The sequence below is a fragment of the Microcaecilia unicolor genome, chromosome 6 (assembly GCF_901765095.1).
Source record: "Microcaecilia unicolor chromosome 6, aMicUni1.1, whole genome shotgun sequence".
Classification (NCBI taxonomy): Eukaryota; Metazoa; Chordata; class Amphibia; order Gymnophiona; family Siphonopidae; genus Microcaecilia; species Microcaecilia unicolor.
The window spans coordinates 108,283,742-108,308,055 of NC_044036.1; the positions used below are offsets into that span (position 1 = coordinate 108,283,742).

General features: G+C 42.2%; 1 protein-coding gene across 1 annotated transcript in view; it reads right to left on the reverse strand.

Annotated features, from left to right (window-relative positions):
• The window catches only part of LOC115471867 (pancreatic alpha-amylase-like), a 50,887-nt gene that overhangs the window by 5,125 nt on the left and 21,448 nt on the right, over positions 1-24,314 (reverse strand). Inside the window, exons 2-10 of the mRNA XM_030205750.1 lie at positions 21,299-21,522; positions 12,789-12,935; positions 11,054-11,251; positions 7,965-8,195; positions 6,832-6,965; positions 6,210-6,332; positions 5,761-5,860; positions 5,491-5,612; positions 5,275-5,400 (exon numbers count right to left, since the gene is read on the reverse strand). Of these exons, the coding sequence (XP_030061610.1) occupies positions 5,275-5,400; positions 5,491-5,612; positions 5,761-5,860; positions 6,210-6,332; positions 6,832-6,965; positions 7,965-8,195; positions 11,054-11,251; positions 12,789-12,935; positions 21,299-21,466 (1,349 nt within the window). The 5' untranslated portion in view covers positions 21,467-21,522. The remainder of the gene's footprint in view (positions 1-5,274; positions 5,401-5,490; positions 5,613-5,760; positions 5,861-6,209; positions 6,333-6,831; positions 6,966-7,964; positions 8,196-11,053; positions 11,252-12,788; positions 12,936-21,298; positions 21,523-24,314) is intronic.

Genomic DNA, 24,314 nt, shown 5'->3' on the forward strand with positions numbered 1-24,314 from the left:
AGATATGTATCATATGTCAAAGAATTTTAGATATGAGATACGTATCATATGTCAAAGAATAAAGTGGTTGCTCAAAGCATATACTAACCACAATCGCTCAACTGCGAAACACTATGCACAAATTTGTGCAAAAACACACTCAGGAAAAAGTCCAAGATGGCGCTTTGACCGGACGCACCTGTGTTTGCTGCTGAGGTGACTCCATTTTTTTTCTGCCGTTCTTGCTGCCTCTGTAACCTCTACGATGGGGAAACGGAGGGGGAAAGTCAAGGAGCATTCCTCGGCTCCTGAGGCACCTTTGGCGTGGCGGCAGACGACTCTGCAGTTCCCGAGGCAGCTACCGGGACCTCGGGGAACTTCGACCCCTTCTGCAGCTCTCGACGCGTCGGCGTCGATTGAGAGCGCTAACGGGGCTTCCCTGAGCCCTGTGGAGCGCATTGCTCCGCCTCAGCCCGGAAGGGAATTGCTGGCAGCCCAAGCAGGGACGGAGAACGAAGGAGTTCAACCCAAACTGCTCGAGGGAAGGACTGCAGCGTTAGAGAATGAACCCCAGCCAAGAGAAGTACTAATTCAATCAGCACTACAGGTATTTCCTCAGGACATTGTTACTAAACTGTCTCAAGTTGGTGCTCAAACTCAACCCCCTCCTGGAGCTTGTGGCGTGCTTAGACCAGCAATTGTGACACTAGAGTCACTATGGGACATGGTACACAACATTCAAATCTCTATGCAAACCACATTAAAAGAAAATACTGACAATATAAAAACTCTTTCAGAAGCTGCGCTACTCCAAGCACAGGTGTCTGCGCAGCAGTCCTCGAAATTGGAAAATATGAATACCAAATTGCAAGAAATGGGAACTTTAGAGACTGCTCTGGTTAAGGACAATATTTTTCTTCATAAACGAATGGAATACTTGGAGAATCAGGCTAGGAGACTTAACCTTAGGTTCCTAAATTTTCCTAAGTCTCCTTTAATTCCACCTGTTGAAATGGTCAAGAAATATATGGTGGACATTCTTGGAATGGATAAGGATTCATTGCCCCCCATAACACGGGCCTATTACATCTGGAACCCAAAGGGAGGTGATGGAAACCCCCCAGTGGTGGGGGATGGAATGAATCTAACCTCATTCCTCGAGAGTTCACTGGAAATTATTACTCAGAGGTCTACTATGCTTGTCACTTTTGTTTTGGAGCCTGATCGCAATGCTGTATTAAGACTTTCCTTAAGACATTTAGAAAACCTGTTTATGGGCTCAAAGGTCCGTATTTTTCCAGATCTCTCAAAGCCTACACAAACTAGACGCAGGGCCTTTTTGGAACAGCGTCCTAGAGCGTTGGCATTGGGAATAAATTTTGTATTACGATTTCCTTGTATATGTAATTTACTGCTGGAGGGCAAACAGTTTCAATTTGTTGACCCTAAACAGTTAAAAGATTTTCTTGATGCTAGAGTAGATATGAATGTTGTGTGCCCTCCATAAATAGCAGGCTAGGGCCGTTAACCCGAGGTAGCAACTGGGTGTTTTTGTTTTTTTTATTACCTTTTGTTGTTCATATTTCTTGATTCTTGGAACCAAATGTTTCTTAATTTGTGGACGAATAGGCCTTGAGATTTATTCTTATATGTATTTCCTGTTTGTAATGCCGATTGCATATTCACAATTTGTAGTGAAATAATGAAATATACCAATAAATAAATAAATTAAAAAAAAAAAAAACACACTCAGAACCTTACTGTACCATAAATATTACACTGGGCAGACCCTAATATACCAATATACCGCCCATACGGAAAATGCAGACCGTCAACAATATGAAACAAGGGATCATATCACAATTCTCATGTAGAGCCACAAAACACCTTTTTAGGGTGGATAGTGTTCACAATGAGCTCCTTTTATTAACGACCATATATAGATCCTTCAAGAGGTAGTATGTCATGATTTAGGCTCTACACCCTTTCTGATGTTTTGGTGCCACCCCAGTAAGGCCAACACACAATCTCTCCACTGCAAAACACTATACACAAACTTGTGCAAAAACACACTCATAACCTTACCAAACCATAACAGCACTAATTCCAAGGACAGGACGAGCTACAACCTTATGCGTGGAAAGGCAGCACTATAATTACACTGGGCTCTAAAACACCAGTACACAACCTAGTGAAACAAAAAAAACAAAAACAAAAAAGGCTGCAAATACTTCATGCTAGCAGAATACTGCACCTTGATCACACATGAAAAACACATGACACAACAGAAAAAGTTACCTCAAGAAGTCAGACTCAGCATGCAGCAATACCCCACATGCACTCCATTCACACAAGTCCTCTGCATGCACTCTACTCCCCACCCTCCAATGTACCCTTCTGACGTCAGTCCTCTGTATGCACCCCACTTCCACCCTCATGCACCCCACTGACATCAGTCCTTTGCATGCACCCTCCATGCACCCCATCCATTCATATCAGTCATATGCGTGCACCCACAAACTTCAGTTTTCTGTATGTACCCCACTGACATCAGTCCTCTGCATGCACCCTCCATGCACCTCATTCATTCATATCAGTCATCTGCTTGCACCCCACTCACATCAGTCCTCTACGTGAACCCCATTTCCAACCCCTGTGCACCCCACTTCCCATCAGTCCTCTCCGTGCACCCAACTCCCATCCGTCCTCTAGGAGAATCGCACTCCTCATCTCCACTCGCATCGCTGTGAGAGAGGTGATCTCCATTATCGAAGCTAAGTACTACTTCTTTATATTACATATAAAAATAAATTTTCACTTATAAATTATCATTTTTTGCACAAATAACTATGGGACCCTTTTAAAAAGGTGAGGGAGGGCATACGCGTATACAACGTGCGCCAAATCGGCACTACTGCACAGCTAGTGTATGAGCCAGATGGCAATTCTGAATTTGGAGTGCACTGAATCCAGAGGTAGAAAAGAATTTTCCATTTTCTACCAGGGCCGCTTACTTGGCAATAAACAGCAGTTGGTGTGCGCTGCATGCTTACCATGCAGATAACGCTTGAGACCATACCATTACGTCAATGGGTGGTGGTAAGGTCTCAGGCTGAAAATGGATGTGCGCTGGTTTCAGTTTTAGCGCACATCAATTTTCTGGCCCCTTAAAAAAGGCCCTTTTTCCTAGGTGTGGTAAAAAATGGCCCAGCATGCGACCAAAAGACACGCTCGCAGTACCATAGACCACTTTTTACTATGGCTTAGTAAAAGGACCCCCCTCTGTGAGGAACTATATGGACCAATGATTTTTTTGAATGAATAGATGACCTGTTAAAATTTGATTGGAGATGCACATTTCCAAAAGCTGATATATTCCAATTAATAAATTCAGAATAAAATACTATTTTCTTCCTTTGTAGCCTGAGTATTTTATTTTTCCATTTGCCTAGGTCCTGGAGTCTCTTTCATTCTTTTCTCTGTTTTTTTATTCTTTTCTCTCCAGGGTCTCTTGTCAATTTTACGTTTCTTCTCCTCTCTCTATGTTTACCATCTTCTACTCTGTCTAATTGAGCATCTCCCCAGTCTCTATCCTCCTTCCATGTTCAGCATCTGCCCACTCAGTGCCCCCTACATTCAGAATCTCCCCTCTGTGTCTTGTCCTGTCCAGCATTTCCCCCTCTGTGTTCCTATCCCTCCCCTGTGATTAGCATTGCCCCTCTATGTCACTACTCCCCCCCCCCATATGCAGCATTGACTGTGAATACCTATCCCTTCTCCACCCAGTATGACCCCTTTGTGTGCCTGTCCCTATGCTCCCTCCATGACAAGCATCTCTTCTGTCTCCATCTCCCTCCCCTCTCTCTCTTCCCTTCCTCCCACACCCCCACCCTGGAACCAGTATATCTCCCTCTTGCTTCCCACCTACTACTACTACTACTTAACATTTCTAAAGCGCTACCAGGGTTACGCAGCGCTGTACTCCTCTACTGGGTCCAGTGTCTTTCTCATGCTCTTCCATTCAACATATTTCCCCCTCTCTTCTCCTGCCCCAGTCTAGTCTCTCTCTCTCCCTCTTTCATTCCCCTCAAAAAACTCCTGCCCCTCCCCTACTGGTCCAGCATCTATCCATCCCCCTCGCAACTCCAGCACCTCTTTCTGCCTGTCTGTCTGTCCCTCTGTAACTCCCCTCAGGTCCAGCAGAGCAGCACTTTCCTCTCACAGATCCAGAATCTCTTCCTTTTTCTTCCCCATCCCCACTCCCCATGGATCAGGCATCTCTCCTTCTCTCTCTCCTTTCCCATAATCCAATGATTCTTCTAATTTGCCTTGATCTCTGACAGTGGCTGCACCACAGCAATTTAAACAGGCTGTTTTGGGGCCTTGGCCTTTCCTCTGAAACCTGCAGCCTCCTCTGATGCAACTTCCTGCTTCCACTTGAGCAGGACGTGTTACAGGCAAGGCCGAGGCCCTGAGGCAGCCTGTTTTAATCATCTTAGTGCTGCCACTGACGGTGATCAAAGCAAGTTAGAAGGACCATTGGATTACAGGAAGAGAAAGGAAGATTTGTGGGCAGATTTGTGGAGGAGTAGCCTAGTGGTTTGTGCAGTGGACTTTGATCCTGGGGAACTGAGTTTGATTCCCACTGCAGCTCTTTGTGACTCTGGGCAAGTCACTTAACCCTCCATTGTCCCTGGTACAAAATAAGTACCTGAATATATGTAAACTGCTTTGAATGTAGTTGCAAAAACCACAGAAAGGCAGTATATCAGGTCCCATTTCCCTTTCCCTTACAACTTATTTTAATTTTTGATATACTGCCTTCCAAAGTTGGGTAAAGACATAACAAGACACAGCTAACCAAGTAAGTGGCACTAATTAGAAAGTGCTATGGAATATGTCCTCTGACCACCTTGGCACTATCCAGAAAGTGCTGGGGAGGTCTATGAACAGGGAGCTTTGATGGATTTGGAGGTTATCCTGGACTGCCATATTTAGACTGCTAATCAGATAGTCAAAACAGCACAAAGACTGACCAAAGTTTACAGTATATGATCAGCTACCCAGTTAGGGGTCTGAATATCACTGCTAAGAGGACAGCATTTCTGAGTTGGGCTGAAACAAAATATTTAGTGACTTATGGTGTCAGGGTACCAGGCTAAATATCTGGTTTCATTTTAACTGCAGCAGTTGATGATTTACTTAACCATTGACTGCTGAGGTTAAATATTGGGCTCATATTTTTTGGCCTGTCATTAAGAACAAGAAGATTATTAATGTTTCCAGCACACTTACCAGTCATCATTATTAAAAATGATGAATCCTTTATTACCGCGCCCAAATGCTATTTGATTACTTCCATTGTCCCACCAGTTTGCAAAGGGCTGACCATCAACAACATTACGGAAACCAACCATGTTCCTAAAAACAGCAAAAATTATTTATTATTGGATATATTCCTCAGACTGAAACCTTTACCAGGATTATGCAGGTGCCTGTGGTTTACTGTACCTTATCTGACGCCACCTGTGCTCACAGACCCAGTCATTGCCACAGGTAGTATCTGCATTGATTGTAACAGGTTTGGTAGTTCCATCTGAATAACTTGGTGGGCCCATCCAGTCATTCACATCCTTAGCATTAAAGACAGCAATAACATCTATAAAATTTTCTGGCACAAAAATTGCAAATTTTGCAGATAGAATACATTCATCTTTGTGAACTAAAATGTTTTGTAAGCAATCTTACTGTTAAATTGAAAATGTAATGTGAACCACCTACCTTCCCACTGACAAAATTTCTTGGCCAACGGAAGCTTGACATAACACGTGTAAATCCATAAGGATGAGCAAGCATGAAACCAACTCCCATTTTGTACAATCTAAGCAATAGTATGAGAAAAATTAGAGAACAAGTATTGAATCCCAGTACAAATATTTTTTCTTTGTTTGTTTGTTTATGTAGTTAAAAAAGCTTATATATTGTCTATTGAAACTAAAAAGACTGGCATCAATAAGACATCAAATCATCTACAGTACACATCAAAACCTAATCAGAAAAAGCCTGAGAAAACACGTGTCTTTTTAGTTTCTTTCAAAAATATATATTAAATCTGTCTGTAAGCAAATCTCTAATGGAAGCCAAAAACAGTGAAGAGGTCCTGCCACTGAAAATGCATACACATTTCAATATCCCAACAAAAACATTCTATTGTGGGAAGAATTTCCTACCTTGCATCAAAGAACGTGAGAATAGAAGCTCCACCAGCTCCATGGCCTCTTTGGTTGTCATGATTATCCACAAAGACCAGCGCTTTGTCAGAAGGCATGAAACTCCACCCTTCTCCCCAGTTCCTAACCAGAAAAAAAATGATTAAGCACTGTAGATAAAAATAGGGGCCCTTTTACTAAGCGTATACGCGTCCAACGTGCACCGAAATGGAGTTACCGCCCGACTATCACATGGCTCTTGCGGTAATTTCATTTTTGGTGTGCAGCTGATATGAGCGGCTGAAAAATAATTTTTATTTCGGACACATGAATCGGACGAGAGCCAAGTGGCATTTGGCGTGCGTAGGTCATTACCACCCGGTTACCTCATGAGAATTTACCGCTAGCTCAATGGCTGGCGGTAAGGATGCAGACCCAAAATGGACACAATTTTGATTTTGCCGCACATCCATTTTCGGCAAAAATTTTTAAAAGACTTTTTTTACAGGCACGTTGAAAAATGGATCGGCACACACCCAAAACCCATGCTTACACTACCGCAAGCCAATTTTCAGCGCACCTTAGTAAAAGGACCCCAAAATTTGGGATCTGCAGTAATAGACAGCTAATCATATTTTCTTACTTTAAGTAAACCATTTTTTCTTGATTCCACCTGCGTATAACATTGCCTAGTTTGGCACCATATTTAAATTCAGTAACCCGTCCAAGTCCAAAATATTCACTGGCTGAAATAGCTTCTCCACCTAAATCAATAACCTTGGGAATAATAAAAAAAAATGATTTCAAGTCATTGTAGTGAAAGGAAGTTATCTTGAATTTACTCACAAAGCAAGACTTACATGATAATAGAATGTTGTTAGTACATTAATCAGAGTCAATAGGCAGAGTACTTGAAGAACAGGATCTCCATCTTATATACCTCCAAGGTCCCTAAGGTCCTCTCAAGGAGTATCCCTAATGAGAGTAGCCCCAACACTCTGAATTTGCATTCACTGAAAGGCTTTGCTCAACCCATATTTCAGGAAACAGGAAAGCTTCGCTCTTCTCCCAATGGAGAAGCAACAAACTAGCTAGTTTCACCCCCACAAGGACTTACACAAGCTGCAAATACAGTACTGCAGCAGGACTTGCTTATCCAAATCCTACCCTAGCTGCAGAGGCGTAGCTAGGAGGGGTGCCAGGGGAGTGGCCGCTCCCCCAAACAGACTTCCGCCAGTGCCGGCTCCTATTTTTTTACTCAATCTGTTGCATTTAAAAAAGGCGCCAAGCCGGCAGCAGTCCGCTTTCAGCTCCCCCAGGGCCTTCAACCTGGCTACGCTTCTGCCTAGCTGAGATCATTTTCATGCACCATTCCAACTCCACATGCAACTTTCTTTTAAGTTAGTTCCCTTATTCTCTAACTAACTTCTGTTATTCTATCTTATCTGTTTATATATTCCACCTTCGCTTATACCTTATGCTGTATATCAAGTGGCATCTGACATGCATAGGTCGTTACAATGCAGATTCCTTACCGCTAAGTCTATGGCTGGTGGTAAGGTCAGACACCCAAAATGGACACGCTGCAATTTTGATTTTGCTGCACGTCCATTTTTTGGGGAAAAAAGGGCATTTTTTTGTACATGCGCTGAAAAATATTTCTGCATGCGCCCAAAACCCGCACCTACACTACCGCAAGCCACTTTTTACTGTGGTTTAGTAAAAGGACCCCTTAGTAGACTGATTCTGCAAAGCACATGGAAAAAAATTGCTTACCTCCTGGAATATGAAAGGTTTTGCACCACTGGGGAACCACTGTGTATTCAACGTGTGCAATCTGTCAAAAATCGCCTTCATGTCACCAGGCCACATGTGTTTGGAAGCATCAATTCTGAACCCTGCCACACCAATGTCAATGAGTTTATTCATGTACTCGGCAATCTTCCCACGCACATAGTCCTTTTCAAGTGCCAGATCAAGGAGACTAACAAGCTTGCAGTCTCGAACCTGTGCAAAATGAAACATAATGATTCAGTGCAAATATCTTATATTGTGTTATATTTATTTTCAAATTAGGCTATAACCTGTATTCTTACAGTAAAGCTGTGTTTATACATTGTTTATGAGCACAGCAACTTCCAAATCTTTCTATTCAAAATAAGTACCGTACCTATAATATGTAAACTTGTAACCACAGAAAGGTAGTATATCAAATCTCATCCCCTTTTTCCTTTCCCTTTCAGGTAAACAGCTGTTTACCAACAGAAAAAGAACAGATGAAAAATGGCCCCACCTCATCATGTATAATAGATCCATGGCAACAGAGAAGACAGAAAATATTCATGAGGCTTTCACTTGGAAATAACCGCATGCATTTTCCAATATCAACATTTGTATCTGCTTCAAAAGCAGGTTCTAATATCTATGCGTAGTAGACAAAAGGAAATGTTGGAAGGGGGAGGGAAGGATTCCATCTGAAAATTAGCCTGTAGTCCTGGAGGTCCAATGTAGAATCCTCAACTAGCTTGCAACCTACAAATGCAGTCTCAAATTTCACCAATTAACAGTAAAAACAAACAAACAAATGTATTAAAAATATGAAAGCATGTGCACTAGAATTTGCTACATTTAACATTATCTTGAAATACTGCTTATGCTTATCTTACTTATTACTAGTTAGTTGATACTAAAATAAATACATTGCATATTCATCCCCCTCATTCTATGACAAGTTGCCTAAATGTAAGAACAATTTGCTCACTTAAATTTATAGAATACTGTCATCCACGTAAATAGCAGCAGTACACTGTATGCTAGTCTATAATTTATGATAAATCTTAATTAATTGACCAAAAGAAGAAATTTTTTTTTTAGACAAGGCAGGGGCAAATACTTGTACAGCATGAGAAAAACCCAGCACCAAAGTTTGACTTACAAATAATTGTCAAAGTCTGGCAGGCTCATGTAAAGCTATGTTATGACCTCAGTGGCAACTAGCTTCACAAGGGCAACCTAACTCTTGGCTCACCTGCCTCCTCATAGGTCCAAACATTTATTCAACTATTTATTTTCAAAACCACTCATTTTTTTCAAACATATATACTTTTGCAGCTTTACTTAAAATTGATGTATGAAATATCAAAAAGCACATAGCTTGATAATTAAATTAATTTGTCTCAGGAACATCAGCCTTTTACTTAAAAATGATGTATGAAATTAAAAAAAAAAAAAACACTGATAATGAAAATTCATTTGCCTCAGGACCTTTAGCCGACATGTGGCATGTTTCATATTTGCTGCATCAGGGTTCGGTCCACTACAATGATATAAAAATTCAATCAACACAAGAATAAAAAGGTTTTAAATATATCTCTCATACATGAGAGAGCACAAATCTTGTGTCAAACAGACAGTTTTGACAGCTCCTATTGTACAACATTGGCTTGATTTTAAAAATACACTCTTCAAGACCTTTGTTGGAGAATTATTGACAAAGTAGAACTATGTCTGGAGGGTGTTTTCATTGGTTATAGTTGTTATGTTTGAGAGTTCTGATTGGCTCAGTGGGTGATGTGATTGTTGCATTTAAAATGTTCCAGTTTGGCCACCATTTTTAAATACTGGATAGTAATGGTGTGCAAATGTTTGAGAGTGAGTATAGTAATGCATTTTTCTATTTATTTGAACTGCCTCATGTACGAGAGACATATTTAAAACCTTTTTATTCTTGTATTGATTGAATTTTTATATCACTGCAGTAGACCAAACCCTGATGCAGCAAATGAGAAACATGCTGCATGCCAGCTAATGATCCTGAAGCAAATGAATTTTCATTATCAAGCCAAGTGCTTTTTGATATTTCATACATCAATTTTAAGTAAAAGGCTAACGGTCCTGAGGCAAATGAATTTTCATTATCAAGCTAAGGGTCCCTTTTACTAAGGCGCACCTAAAAGTGGCCTGCACTCATGTAGGTGCGCTTTTTGGATGCGTGCAGGTCATTTTTTCAGCATGCCAGGAAAAAAGAATTTTTTGTGGCCGAAAATGTGTGGCAAAATTAAAACCTGCACATGTCCATTTTCAGCCTGAGACCTTACTTCCACCCATTGACTTAGCAGTAAGGTCTCACGCGCTAACCGGGATGTAATCATCAGTGCACGTAAACTGCCGATTACCGCGGTGTAAGTGCCATGCGGTAGAAAACATTTTCTACCACGTGTTTTGAACGCATGTCAAAAACGGAATTATCACCCGGAGCATGTGGTAGCTTGGCGGTAGTTCCAATTTGGCGTGCATTGGACATGTGTAGGTGCCTATGCACCTTAGTAAAAAGGGCCCTAAGTGGTTTTTGATATTTAATACATCAATTTTAAGTAAAACTACAAAAGTATATATGTTTGAAAAAAAAATGAAGATGCAAAGTACCGCCATGTTATGATTTCTGTTATATGTAGGAATACAAAGGCAAGATTGGACCCACCAATGCCTGTTTCAGACTGATTACATTTTGAAACGTATGGATTTAAGGAAGTAAATGTGCAAAGAGATTTGAGGTATCAAGAGCTAAGCCACAGAAGAATAATTTAATTGTTGCTCATTAAACACTGAAACAGAGAAAATGATGGCAGATAAAGACCATATGGCTTATCAAGTCTGCCTATCCACACCATCTGCTATCCCTTCCTCTCCCTTAGGGATCATCTGTGCTTGTTTCATATTTTCAGATATTGTTCGTCTCCACCACATTACCACGAGGCTGTCTCACACATCCGACCCCCCCAGCTGCTCAATCACATTTAACAAACCCAGTAACCAGTCATGAGACGTGTACCCATCACCAATCACTAGTGCTATAAAATGCATACCTGGTTTGCGTCATTATAGTTTTCAATGTCTCCACTTCCAGTTTTACATTTGCCATCATTGAAATCCCAACCTGAATAGGGGACAGCTGGAAAATCTCTGCTTCCTGCATTGAAATAACTTCCACAGGTACTATGAGTACCAGAACCACCACCTGATCCACACATGTGATTAATTACAGCATCCACATATATGTTCACCTAAGTAAAGAGAAATATAATTAATTTCTTTTTATTTTACAATAAAAGGTTCATCTTGCTTTCTAAACATATTACTGTACAAATAATTTGACTCCAAGGACAAGTTGAGATAAATATGGTCCACGTTCTCTGAGGCAGCAGTAATAGATCTGTAAAATGTTGGCCATCAAAGATAAGCAGCTTTTTTCCCATGCTAAGGTGCAATAGCCTTAAAATGTTTTAAAATTGAAAGCATGGAGAGTCATATCTCCTTGGGCTGTTGTGGGGGGGGGGGGCGGGGGGGAGAGAGGAAGGTTCTGCCAGTGATTGAATGTGAAAAGCACAATTGTGTGACTGTTGCTTTTGCTCGGAGGCTTTTTCCTCTTCAGATATGCAATATGTTGATGGAGAATTTTGGTAATATATTGGATATTGATTTCTCCATTCCTCCTTTTTTATATTTGTCAAATAATTTGTTCTACATCTCTTAAATTTAAAAAAAAAAGTTATAGCAAAGGGACACATGGGAGCCAAGTGTCAAAATTCTTATGGGACTTTCACTTGATGCTGGCTGTATAAGGGCTTTTCATTTAGGGACCCTTTTACAAATCAGCGGTAAATCCACCATGGGCTTACCACATGGCAATCGAGAACTACCATCAGACCAACGTGGGCGTTGGCAGTAGGTCTACCCCCAGTGTGCAACATTTCAGGCGCTAGTGGAAATAGAAAAATATTTCAGTAGAGGGGTTACCCAGTGGTAATTGGGCAGCACTGCATGCTGACCAGTTACCACCAAGTTAGCATGGGAGTCATTACCACCACCTCAATGAGTGGCAGCCCAGAGTAATGGTGCCTTGGGTTGCATCCTTTATCTTCCATTACTGGGAGAAACAAAGAAATAGGAAGAAATGAAGGGCAAAGGGAAGTAAAGGGGTTTGGATACAAAGGGAAGCAGAACTGGATCTATGGAAAGAATGCTTTCCTTTCTTACCATTCCCATACTTTATTTATCTGTGTTTTATTTATATTCTTTACTGTAATCTGTTTGTTGTAATTTATTTTACTAAAGTGAGTGGAGGAGTGGCCTAGTGGTCAGGATGGTGGACTTTGGTCCTTAGGAACTGAGTTTGATTCCCACTTCAGGCACAGGCAGCTCCTTGTGACTCTGGGCAAGTCACTTAACCCTCCATTGCCCCATTTAAGCCACATTGAGCCTGCCATGAGTGGGAAAGCGCGGGGTACAAATGTAACAAAAAAAAACCCATGCAAACAGCAGGAATAACTAAATGGATACAATTATACATCTAAAGTTATGCAAGAATATTCAGCTGTTTCACTTCAACATACAGACTGGCTGAATATTTGTGCATAATTTTGGATGAATAATTTACCCTTTCCAGCTGAAAATTCACCTCATTGTATTTCTTATGAGATACTTATGTCTGTAGACTTACACCATTATTAGGACAACTAAGCTTTCAATAACCCGGCAGCCTATAGACAAATAATGTTAAGCCAGTTAAGACAAATTTAAAGAAAGAAACTATTCACTTACTCCAACATTGTTGCATCTAGTAACCATGTCTCTGAATTGTTGTTCATTGCCAGATCTTGTACAGAGTTTGTAGCTGATGGGTTGATATCTCTCCCACCATGGTCTTGAAGGGTTTGTAATTACAATATTTTCATTTGGAGGAGAAATCTGTTAAGTACAAGTATTTTGCTTTAAATACTGACACAACAATATCTTTCCTAATAAACATTCTTATATCAAATAGATCTGCTATATTCCTCTCCATCCGTAATGGACAACAAAATACAAAAGTCTTCATGATGTCTAATATGCTCTGTTTGATGACAAACAATTTAGCTAGTAAGAATACAAAGTATTTTTGTCAGAGAAATATGAATGAGATAGATATTCAGCCAGCAACGATCAATGTTTTTTAAAACTTTGACAGTGGCTGGTTAAATTATCTCCGGATATTCAGTACTGGGCCATGTGTGGACCTCGGTACTGAATATCCGGAGTCAAACGATGCTGCACTAGCTGCCAGAGCTTATGCGGGTCCTGGCTAATATTTAGCCGGGTCCTGCCTAAGACAGTTAAGCAGTTCCCGGCTGAATATCAGCTGGGACCCACATTACCTTTTCTTTTTCCCTCCTCTTGAGCCCCTTGAAGCAGCCTGCCTCTTTCCCTCCCCCTCTTAGTCCGTCACCATTCTTAACCCACCACCCCCTTCTCCCAAAACATCCCCCAACCCCTCAAATCCATCCACCCCTGTGGTGTAGATAGGCCTCCCTGGCCTACCTTAAGCCCTAGTAGTCCAGTGGCGGGTGATGGGGGCAGGAGATGTGATGGCAGCCATTTGCCGCCATCACTTCCCACTGGCTTATCAGGGCTACAGGTAGGCCTAGGGGGCCTACCTAGACTGCAGGGGTGGGAGTAGTCCATGCTGAAAACAGAATCCAGATTATTAAAATGCATATGCATTTTTTACTTATAATTCATTTTTATTTTGTTAAGATTCTTTCTATATTGTATGATTACATTTTTTAAAAAGTAGATTTAAAATACGATTTATGTTATAATTACCAGTATACTTATAAGTATAGATATATGGTATTAATTATAGATATGATTTACAGTGTTAACTATTATTGTTTTTATAATATGAAAAGGGGGAGTGTTAGGCTAAATTGGAGGTATTTTTAATTCACATTTTTTAATTAACATATTAAATTATATAGGTAGAAATGTGCTAGGATTTATTTATAAGTCCCTCCCTGGTGGAAATTACCAGCTATACTTGGTTATTAGTAGCTCTGGAACAGATGAGCTCATCTTTCTAAGAATTTGCAGAAAACATGAACAGGAACCATTGCCTTGTGTTGAGGGTCACAGGCATAGGCGGTCGGTGGCCCAACTATTTGGGGAGGCTAAAGGGGGTGGGGTTAGGGGTGGTGTCTGGGTTGGGGCTTACTACTACTACTACTACTATTTAGCATTTCTATAGTGCTTCAAGGCGTACGCAGCGCTGCACAAACATAGAAGAAAGACAGTCCCTGCTCAAAGAGCTTACAATCTAATAGACAAAAAATAAAGTAAGCAAATCAAATCAATTAATGTGTACAGGAAGGAGGAGAGGAGGGTAGGTGGAGGCGAGTGGTTACAAGTGGTTACGAGTCAAAAGCAATGTTAAAGAGGTGGGCTTTCAGTCTAGATTTAAAGGTGGCCAAGGATGGGACAAGACGTAGGGGCTCAGGAAGTTTATTCCAGGCATAGGGCTTACATCCATAATTGTCTGACAACACAGAAAAAAATAAGTAAAAGTAAAATAGTCACAATTAATACCTTTTATTACATTTAGATATTAGATATGTATCATATGTCAAAGAATAAAGTGGTTGCTTAAAGCATATATTAACCAATGTATACTATTCAAAAATATTATCAATTATTAAACACTGCTATTTCCATCCATTTCAAGCCCTTACCAACACTAAACCACATACACATCTATGGAACAATTCAGATCCTCCAAAAGCTTCTAAAACCATGTCTGATGTTATGACAAACAAACTAAAATTAAATTGAAGTGTTGATGTCACCTCAGTAAGGCCAACACACAATCCCTCAACTGCAAACACTATGCACAAACTTGTGCAAAAACACTCTTAGAACCTTACTGTACCATAACAGCACTAACTCCGAGAATCATAATATTACAATTCCTCATGTACAGCCACAAAAAAACCTTTAAGGGTGGTAGTGTTCACAATGAGCTCCTTTTATTAACGACCAGATAGAGGTAAGAGTTTTCAATTTTGGCACAGTATAAGTCATCTCAAGAACAAAAGATAAGAAAACCAATGGACTGCATTAGGGGCTTATAGCCCATTTAGTTATGTTTAAACAATAGAGATCTGCTTATAAAACTCTCTCTCTCTCTCTGTCTCTCTCTCTCTCTGCCCCAATCCAACATTGCCCACTGTCTTGCCCCCACCACTATCCAACATGCCGCCCCATCTATCTCTCCTCCCTTCATCATCCACTGCATCATCACCTCCTCTGTCTTTCCTCCCTCACCAGTCACTTTCCAAGTTCTGTTCATTTCCTATTTCACAAAAAGAGTCTTAAGAATTGCTAAAAGAAACATCTATATAACCGGGTGACCAGGCAGTACCATACGTTAATGCATTGCTAAATCTCCTCCTAGGACTGTTGTTTACAACCACCCTCTCTTGTTCAGCAAAGCAATGAGTCCTAAATACTCCTCTTACCCCCCCCCCCCCCAACACATACCTGCTTGCTTGATCCTCTACCTCCCTCCCTGGCTCGGTCGGTGACTGACTAAAAAGAGCCGCATGCTGCATCACTCAGGCTCACAGTCACAGCCCTAGGCTCTGCCATTGGAATGGACGGTGCAGGAAGTGTGTCACAGGGAGAGGTTCCGACAGAGCCGGAACCGCTAGGGAAGGAGCTGCCTTAGGGAGATAGTGAGCAGACAGCTGGTAAGAAAATATGTGAGCAGGCATAGCAGGGGGTAAGTGCCAGCGGAAGATGCAATTTTGTTCCTGGCTGCCCCGGGGCCAAATTCGAGGAGGAGGCAGGCGGGGAAGGTCACGGTTGGGCTGGGGAAGCTTAGGCTACCTAAGCCTCTTATACGGGGTGCCTATGGTCACACGGAGGACAACCTAAGGAGAACCATCTGTGTTGTTCCTTAAGAGTAAACAGTAAACGTGTCCTATATAATAATTCACACCTCCAACGTTCTGAGGCTGCCTGGAACCGTGGCTTCCAGCAAGAGGTGGTCTACTTAATGGAGTGGAGTAGATAAAAGTGACGTCATCAAAGAAGTGCCACTGATTGGCTGCGCCTCCGAGTCCAGCCCGACGCCCAGCAACAAACCGCCACCCAGCCAGCAGAAAACAGCGACCCAGGGAAACCGCGACCCAGCCAGCAGCACACAGCAACCCAGGCAGGGGGAGGAGTAGGGAAACACATGGAGCGTGTTTCCTTACTCCTCCCCCTGCCTAGGAATCGCTGCACACTGCCTGCGAACCTCCCGAACCACCCGCGCACACTAACCGCCCTCAATTGGAGAGGACGAAGAGGGAGGGTGGGCACACGGTGAGCGAGCACCTGCGGCGAGTGTCGAATCTGCAGGAGGCGGGTGAGGGCTCAGGACGGGGGTCGGGGTCCACTGGCGACTCGCAAGACGGAGGAAGCAAAGAGGAGCGGCTCCTACTACAGCGCAGCCATCATCCCCGTTCACTCAAAACAAAGGTTGCAAACCTATGAGATGCTGCAGCAAGTTCAATAGACAGGAGTGGAAGTTAGCAAAGCAAGTCTACGGTAAGCAATGAAGCCCATTTGTTAATCTCTGTTTCCACTCCCCTATGCAGCCGTCATTGCTATACACTGAAAAACAAGCAAAAACTTGCAGCTGCTTGACATTGTCGTTTTTAAAATGTTGTTCCTTCTGAAACAAATCTAAAGCTCTTTCAACTGGATAGACAGTGCCTTAAAACTTGGAGGACAAAAGGAGGGGGAAGACAAACATACCCTGCAACTTGGAGGGAGGGAGGAAGGAGGGAGGGGGGATCCTGCAACTGGGAGGAAGGGAGGTAGGGGGACCCTGCAACTGGGGGGGAGGAGGGAAGGGGGGGAACCCCCTGCAACTGCAAGACAGACCCGGGGACGACGACCCTGCAACTGGGAGGGAGGGGGGACCCTGGCACATACTCTCATTCTCACACACACACTCACACACAGTCTTACTCTCTCTGTGTCACACACACACACACACTCGCACATTCACTCTCTCTCACACAGTCACTCTCACACACACTCTTTCTCAAACATACACACTCCGAGGAAAACCTTGCTAGCGCCCGTTTCCTTTAAAACAGAAACGGGCCTTTTTTACTAGTTTTTCTATATTGCACTGCTCAGCGTGATTTGCATGTTCTAACATGTAAACAGGCACAGTATATAAGAGAGTAGGGGACGACTGGTAGAGCAAGTGGGGAGAGGTAGCCAGGAAGAACCAACTTGTGAAGATGTAAGATAAGTCGGGGCAGTCTCAATATCTGGTTCCTATGAATAGGGACCAAATTTGGCAGATCCCCTTTTCTTTTCCCATATTGAATAAAGGTTGGACTAATCTAACAGAACCTCTTTATTTTAAAACCTTGGCTACTTCAAATTCCACTCCACAACCTTTGTCTTATTTTTCTCTAAACAGTGAACTGTGGTTGAGAAATCAGGAAGCAGCTTGGAAGACAACCTAGAGTGAAGAGACCCTTTCAGGCTCATTTTTGAAAGAGAAGGACGCCCATCTTTCGACACAAATTGGAAGATGGGTGTCCTCAAAGGGTCACCCAAATCGGCATAATCGAAAGCCGATTTTGGGCATCCCCAACTGCTTTCCGTCGCGGAGACAACCAAAGTTCACGGGGGCATGTCGGAGGTGTAGCGAAGGCGGGACTTGGGTGTGCCTAACACATGGGCGTCCTCGATCCATAATGGGAAAAAAAGGATGTCCCTGATGAGCACTTGGACGACTTTACCTGATCCTGTTTTTCTTACGACAAAGGCACAAAAAGGTGCCCGAACTGACCAGATGACCACCGGAGAGAATTGGGGATGACCTCCCCTTACTCCCCCAGTGGTCACTAACCCCCTCCCACCCTCAAAAAAAATCTTTCAAAATATTTTGTGCCAGCCTCTATGCCAGCCTCAAATGTCATACTCAGGTCCATCACAGCAGTATGCAGGTTCCTTGAGCAGTTTTAGTGGGTGCAGTGCACTTTAGGCAGGCGGACCCAGGTCCATCCCCCCCCCCCCCCCCCACCTGTTACGCTTGTGGTGGTAAATGTGAGCCCTCCAAAACCCACCTGAAAACCACTGTACCCACATCTAGGTGCCCCCCCTTCACCCGTAAGGGCTATGGTAGTGGTGTACAGTTGTGGGTAGTGTGTTTGGGGGGGGGGGGGGTTGGGGGGCTCAGCACACAAGGTAAGGGAGCTATGTACCTTGGAGCAATTTAGGAAGTCCATTGCAGTGCCCCCTAGGGTGCCCGGTTGGTGTCCTGGCATGTCAGGAGGACCAGTGCACTACGAATTCTGGCTCCTCCCATGACCAAAGGGCTTGCATTCGGTCGTTTCTGAGATGGGTGTCCTTGATTTCCATTATCGCCGAAAATCAAAAACAACCAAGTCTAGGGACGACCATCTCTAAGGACGACCTAAATTTCAAGATTTGGGCATTCCCGACGGTAATATCGAAATGAAAGATGGATGTCCATCTTGTTTCGATAATACGGGTTTCCCCGCCCCTCCATCGGGATGTTTTGCGAGGACGTCCTCAGCAAAACTTGGGCGTCCCTTTCAATTATGCCCCTCCATGTGTTTCTTATCTGAGAGAGATGGACAGAGAGGAGAGGGGCTATGAGAGGAAAAGTCAGTAGCAGTTAGGACAGAATCTAGGGGGTCTTTTACTAAGTGGGCTTACCACTCGCTAAATCAGAAGTACTGCCAGTAATACAAAAATATTCCCACCCCCAGCCCGTGCCATTTCTGGTGCTACAAACATATTTTTATTTTTGTACCACTGGTGTTTACTCGGCAGTAATTGGGCAGTGCTATGCACTGCCTGGTTACCACCAGTTTAGTGCTGGAGCCCTGGCAGAATGTGCTCCCCCCAACCCCCCACCCACCCCCCGAAATGGCCTTTACTTGCAGCCTGGCCATTTGATTTAATAAAAAAAAAACATTTTACCTGCTGCTTAACAGGGAGCCTCAGCGCACATCAAAAACACATGCTGATGCCAGCACAGGCCCCCTTTTGCCGCAGCTTAGTAAAATGACCCCCTAATGGCTTGCAGTTGTTTTTTTCTAAGATACACAGACAGAAAGGAAAGACACATACACGTGAATATTTCTATGTAACAGGTAATGCTGTGAATGTATATATTTATATATCATATTCTTTTGTGCTTATTAGAATAAGAGCAAATAAATTGGCATTTATAGCACACTATTGTTTCCTGAGAATTTATTTGTATAGATTAAGTAAGAATTCCCCACCACTATATCTCATAGAGCAGAAAGTGATCAACATTTTATTCATTGAACATAAGAATAGCCATACTGGGTCACACCAATGGTCCATCAAGTCCAGTATCCTGCTTCCAGCACTGGCCAATCCAGGTCACAAGTACCTGGCAGAAACCCAGTATGTAGCACCATTCAACGTTACCAGTCTCAGGGCAAGCAGTGACTTCCTCCATGTTCATCTCAATAACAGGCAATGGTCGTTTCCTCCAGGAACTTGTCAAAGCCTTTTTTAAAGCCAGATACGCTAACCACTGGTAATGAGTTCCAGAGTTTAACTAGTCTTTGAGTTAAAAAATATTTACTCCTATTTGTTTTAAAAGTATTTCCATACAATTTCATTGAGTGTCCCTTGGTCTTTGTACTTTTTGAATGAGTGAAAAATCAATTTACCTCCACCTGCTCCACACCACTCAGGATTTTGTAGACCTCAATCATACCCCCCTCAACCGTCTCTTTTCCAAGTTGAAGAGCCCTAATCTCTTTAGCCTTTCTTCAGATGGAAGTAGTTCCATCCCCTCTATCATTTTGGTTGCTCTTCTTTGAACCTTTACTAATTCTGATATATCTTTTTTGAAATAAGGTGACCAGAATTGACCACAATACTCAAGGAGAGGTCACACCATTGAGCAATACAGAGGCATTATAATATTTTTTGTCTTAATTGCATCTCTCTCCTAATAATTCTTAGCATCTTGTTTGTTTATTTGGCCGCCGCCACCACACACTGGGCAGAAGATTTCAGTATATTGTCTACAATGACACCTAGTTCTTTTTCTTGAGTGCTGACTCCTAAGGTGGACCCAGCAGCAGATAACTATGATTCGAATTATTATTCCTAATGTGCATCACTTTGCATTTGTCTACATTAAATTTCATCTGCCATTTGGATGGCCGATCTTCCTGCAATTTTTCACAATCCACATGCGTTTTGACAACTTTGAATAGTTTCATGCCATCTGCAAATTTAATCACCTCACTCGTCATTCCGATGTCCAGATCATTTATAAATATGTTAAATAGCATCAGTCCCAGTACAGATCCCTGAAGAAACTAGCTTCAGCTAGGCATTCATTTTAATGTAACATCATTAAAGGCAATTTTATAAATTGGCACATCAGTCTCAACATTCTAATGCCATATGCTTAACACCAATTCTATAATGGCTTCTTGGTGCCAACATTCTAGTATACTAGTGCAAGGTCAGCATTGGAGTAGGCACGCTCTCTTACCCCATGTCAATGGCAGACATAAGTTGGTGTGCCTGGTTTCTAGTATTCTACAAACTACAGACATAACTGGATACATTCTCATGGCTCACCCATGTTCCGCCAAGGTGTACGCCTCCTTGCAGCTGGAGGTTATGGCATATAGGCACTAACTTATAGTATAGCACCTAGTGCAAATAGGTGCCTAGCTGTCAATAGGGGTGTCTCTGCCTCTAGCACCACTTTATAGAATTGCCCCCTTTGTGAACAGTGCACACTCCTTCGAAAGTGGTCATACTCTTTCCAAACAGTGCGCACTATCAATGATATTGCTCTTGTAATGAAAAGAAAAGAAAACCAAACAAACAAAATGAAAATTCCTGTAAACAATATGGGAAATGATATGAATCAAAAATTTGTGGACTGCACACCCATACTGGTCTTCCTTTCCCCGCATTGATATCAAACGTCTTATACAAAGAAAACTAGTATTCTATAAAATAAAGTAGGTGCCTATTTTCTTTTATAAAATAGACTTCTATCAGGTGCCTTCTAGTTGCTCTGTTTTAGAATTACCCTCCATGTGCACTCTAAAACTATATCAGTACACATAACTGGCAAATAGGGCACAGTAAAAAGTGAAAAGAAGTGAAAGCAAATATAAACAAAACGAAACAGGGAAAAACAACAAAATAAAGAAAAGATGAAAACAAAAATGCTGAATATCTGTACTTACTTGCACACCACCGAAACCATTAGGTGCCAGATAGCGTTCACATTCACTTGCAATATCTTCCCAGCGCCATTCAAACAAGTGTACAATGGATGTTCTGCCTGCCTTCGTGTTCGGATTGTACTGGGCAGCGCAAAGGCTAGCTGTGACGAGGAGAAGGAGAATCTTCATCTTCCTATTTGGGCAGTGAAGAACCAAGCACTCGTCTTCCTGGCTTTTTTATAATGCTACAGGAAGATTAACCACAAAGGATGTGTTACAGGTTGCCAAACCATCTATCATTTCTTTCTGAAGGCATAACAGGTGAAGACATTGAAGAAACTCTCACAGTTAGATAATATTTGATGGCATTTTGGCCCATTAGTTCCTTTTTGTTTCTAAATAAAATCACAAATCTGATTTACTTAGTTTTCTTCCCGTTCACTCAAATGGGAGAAAAGCACATCAGGACCTATATTTTCTGTTTGTTTATAGTATAATAGAACAAGGAATCCAAGATCTAGAGAAGTAAAAGAAAATTACACAACTACAAAGCTTAGCGCCATAGGGCTCCCAGTTTTCTGGAACAATTCTGAGCTATATTGTGTAGGAAGAGTTAGAAAATTTGCTAGTGGAAATAGTATAAATGTAATGTTACCTCTTGGCAGGGGAAATATTTGGTTGGAGGGACCAAACAAACCAAACTCCATCCTGCCCCCAAGCTCGCTAGTTGCTGATGCTGTCTTGGGCAAATTATTGGTAAGGCCATGGCTACAGTAGCTCAACACATTTTTCTGCCTATGCATTATTGAAGCAGATTTCCAACTTTGTACATCCATACAATTCATTTTGGTGTTTTGGGTGGCAAAATGATATCTCTGGTACTTTAATTTAATTCACACACAACTTGCGATACAAGAAGAATCATGAATGTTTAGAAAGAAAGAGAAGGAAAAGGCACAAGGTCCTGGGAGTAGGGAGAGAGGTGGGTGGGAGGCGGAAGGTGCCAGGAGCAGAAGAGGAAGAAAGACCAATCAAGGATCAGGGAAGGGTGGTTTCATGAGAAGAGGAAGATTAGGAAAGAGAGGACATAGTATCAGGGGAAAGGTGAACTGGCATAATTTGATTGATATTTGACTTTCTGCCTTTATTTTTTTTTTTTTTTGTTACATTTGTACCCTGCGCTTTCCCACTCATGGCAGGCTCAATGTGGCTTAAATGGGGCAATGGAGGGTTAAGTGACTTGCCCAGAGTCACAAGGAGCTGCCTGTGCCTGAAGTGGGAATTGAACTCAGTTCCTCAGGACCAAAGCCACTCCTCCACTCACGTTAGTAAAATAAATTACAACAAACAGATTACAGTACAGAATACAAATAAAACACAGATAAATAAAGTATGGGAATGGTAAGAAAGGAAAGCATTCTTTCCATAGATCCAGTTCTGCTTCCCATTTGTATCCAAACCTCTTTACTTCCCTTTGCCCTTCATTTCTACCTATTTCTTTGTTTCTCCCAGTAATGGAAGATAAAGGATGCAACCCAAGGCTGATGCAGTAAGTTTGTATTAGAGCTATGCGCTGATAGCTTAGAACACAGCTTCCTAACACAAGCAGGACATCAAATTTTTGCTCATTGATGCCATGACCAAATTGTAGCAAATAGGCCCAGCACAAAACTTCTGAGCAAACTGAACATATGCACAGATGGTTCTATGCTAAGGGTCAGAGCTTTCAATTTACCCAGTTCCAGAAGAGAGATTTTAGGCCAGTCCTGAATTTCAGCCAACCCTATCATGATATATTATGGGACCTGCAGCACTGAATCAGAGACTGCAAATTTCACACAGTTTTGGGATGTGAGTAGAAAACCAGGAGTGGCCAAAAAATCTCCCTCCTGGAATTGAGTAACTTGGCAGCTCTGAAAGGCAGCTAGAGTTGTACACAAGGCTGAGCAGACAAACAGTATTTGCACACATCTGCCCATGTACTGGCATGCTATTCTGTACATAAAATTCAGACAATACCGACATCTATGCACAGAATAGTGATGCAGAAAGTCATGCAGTACAGCCGCACACTGATAGTTTAATGCATGGTTTCTATCATGAAATTAGCTCTCTCTCCCCAGTGAGTGAAGGAACAGTTCTAAATATAATACAAAGAGAAACAGCAGAAGGTGGCATCTTTACCGGGTGCCTCTAGCCTTTAGAAAATATTGGGATAAACACAATTGACTATCAATACCGTATAAGGATGCTGATATAGACCTAGCCCTCTGACCAATGTTCCTTAAAATGCTAAAAAGAAAATCCTAACCTACGTAGTCAAAGGCGTTTTCTGCATTTAGGCTAACTAGGCCTGTTATGTGTCTGGCATTACAGGTTTCTATAGCCAACAAAGCTTTCCTCTTTGCCAGAGTTTCCAGTAACCCAACTAAATGAAGGTTGTTGCACCAGGAGAGGTTTTCCAGATCATCCATTTTCTCAGCACAGGCATACTACTCTCTCCATTTCAGAGATTGCTGTTCAGGTTCCCGTAAGCAACCATTAAGTTCACAGAGAGACTGCGCCATACCTTGGATTTGTTCTGAAAATTGCTCAAATTGAAGATCAAAGGCAGTGACTATTGCCACTGTAAGCAATCATATCAGAGATTCAATCAACTGTACCTCAGCGCCTTCTTTGTCCACCATCTTAGCCCTGGCAGGCTACGTTTTATCTTTCTCTTTCCTAAGAGGTTTAGAGATCACATTGGACTCTCTTTTAGCACATAGTTGTCCATATATTATTCAGATAAGCATACTGTACAACAATTCTGGCTGAACATAAGCAAAATCACTAAATATTCAGGGATTTAGAAGCAGGAGGGTCAGAGCATAAGAGCTGCACGTCTACTTCTGCACAGCTCATTATATGATCCACCTCCCACCCCCACCCCAGGAAGGAGGCATCTAAAAAAAAGTTGATGAGTCTGCATCAGCCCCCAAATCATCTAGTGATCCCCTGACCTGACCCTCCTGACAGAGTAGCTTTTTGTATTGCC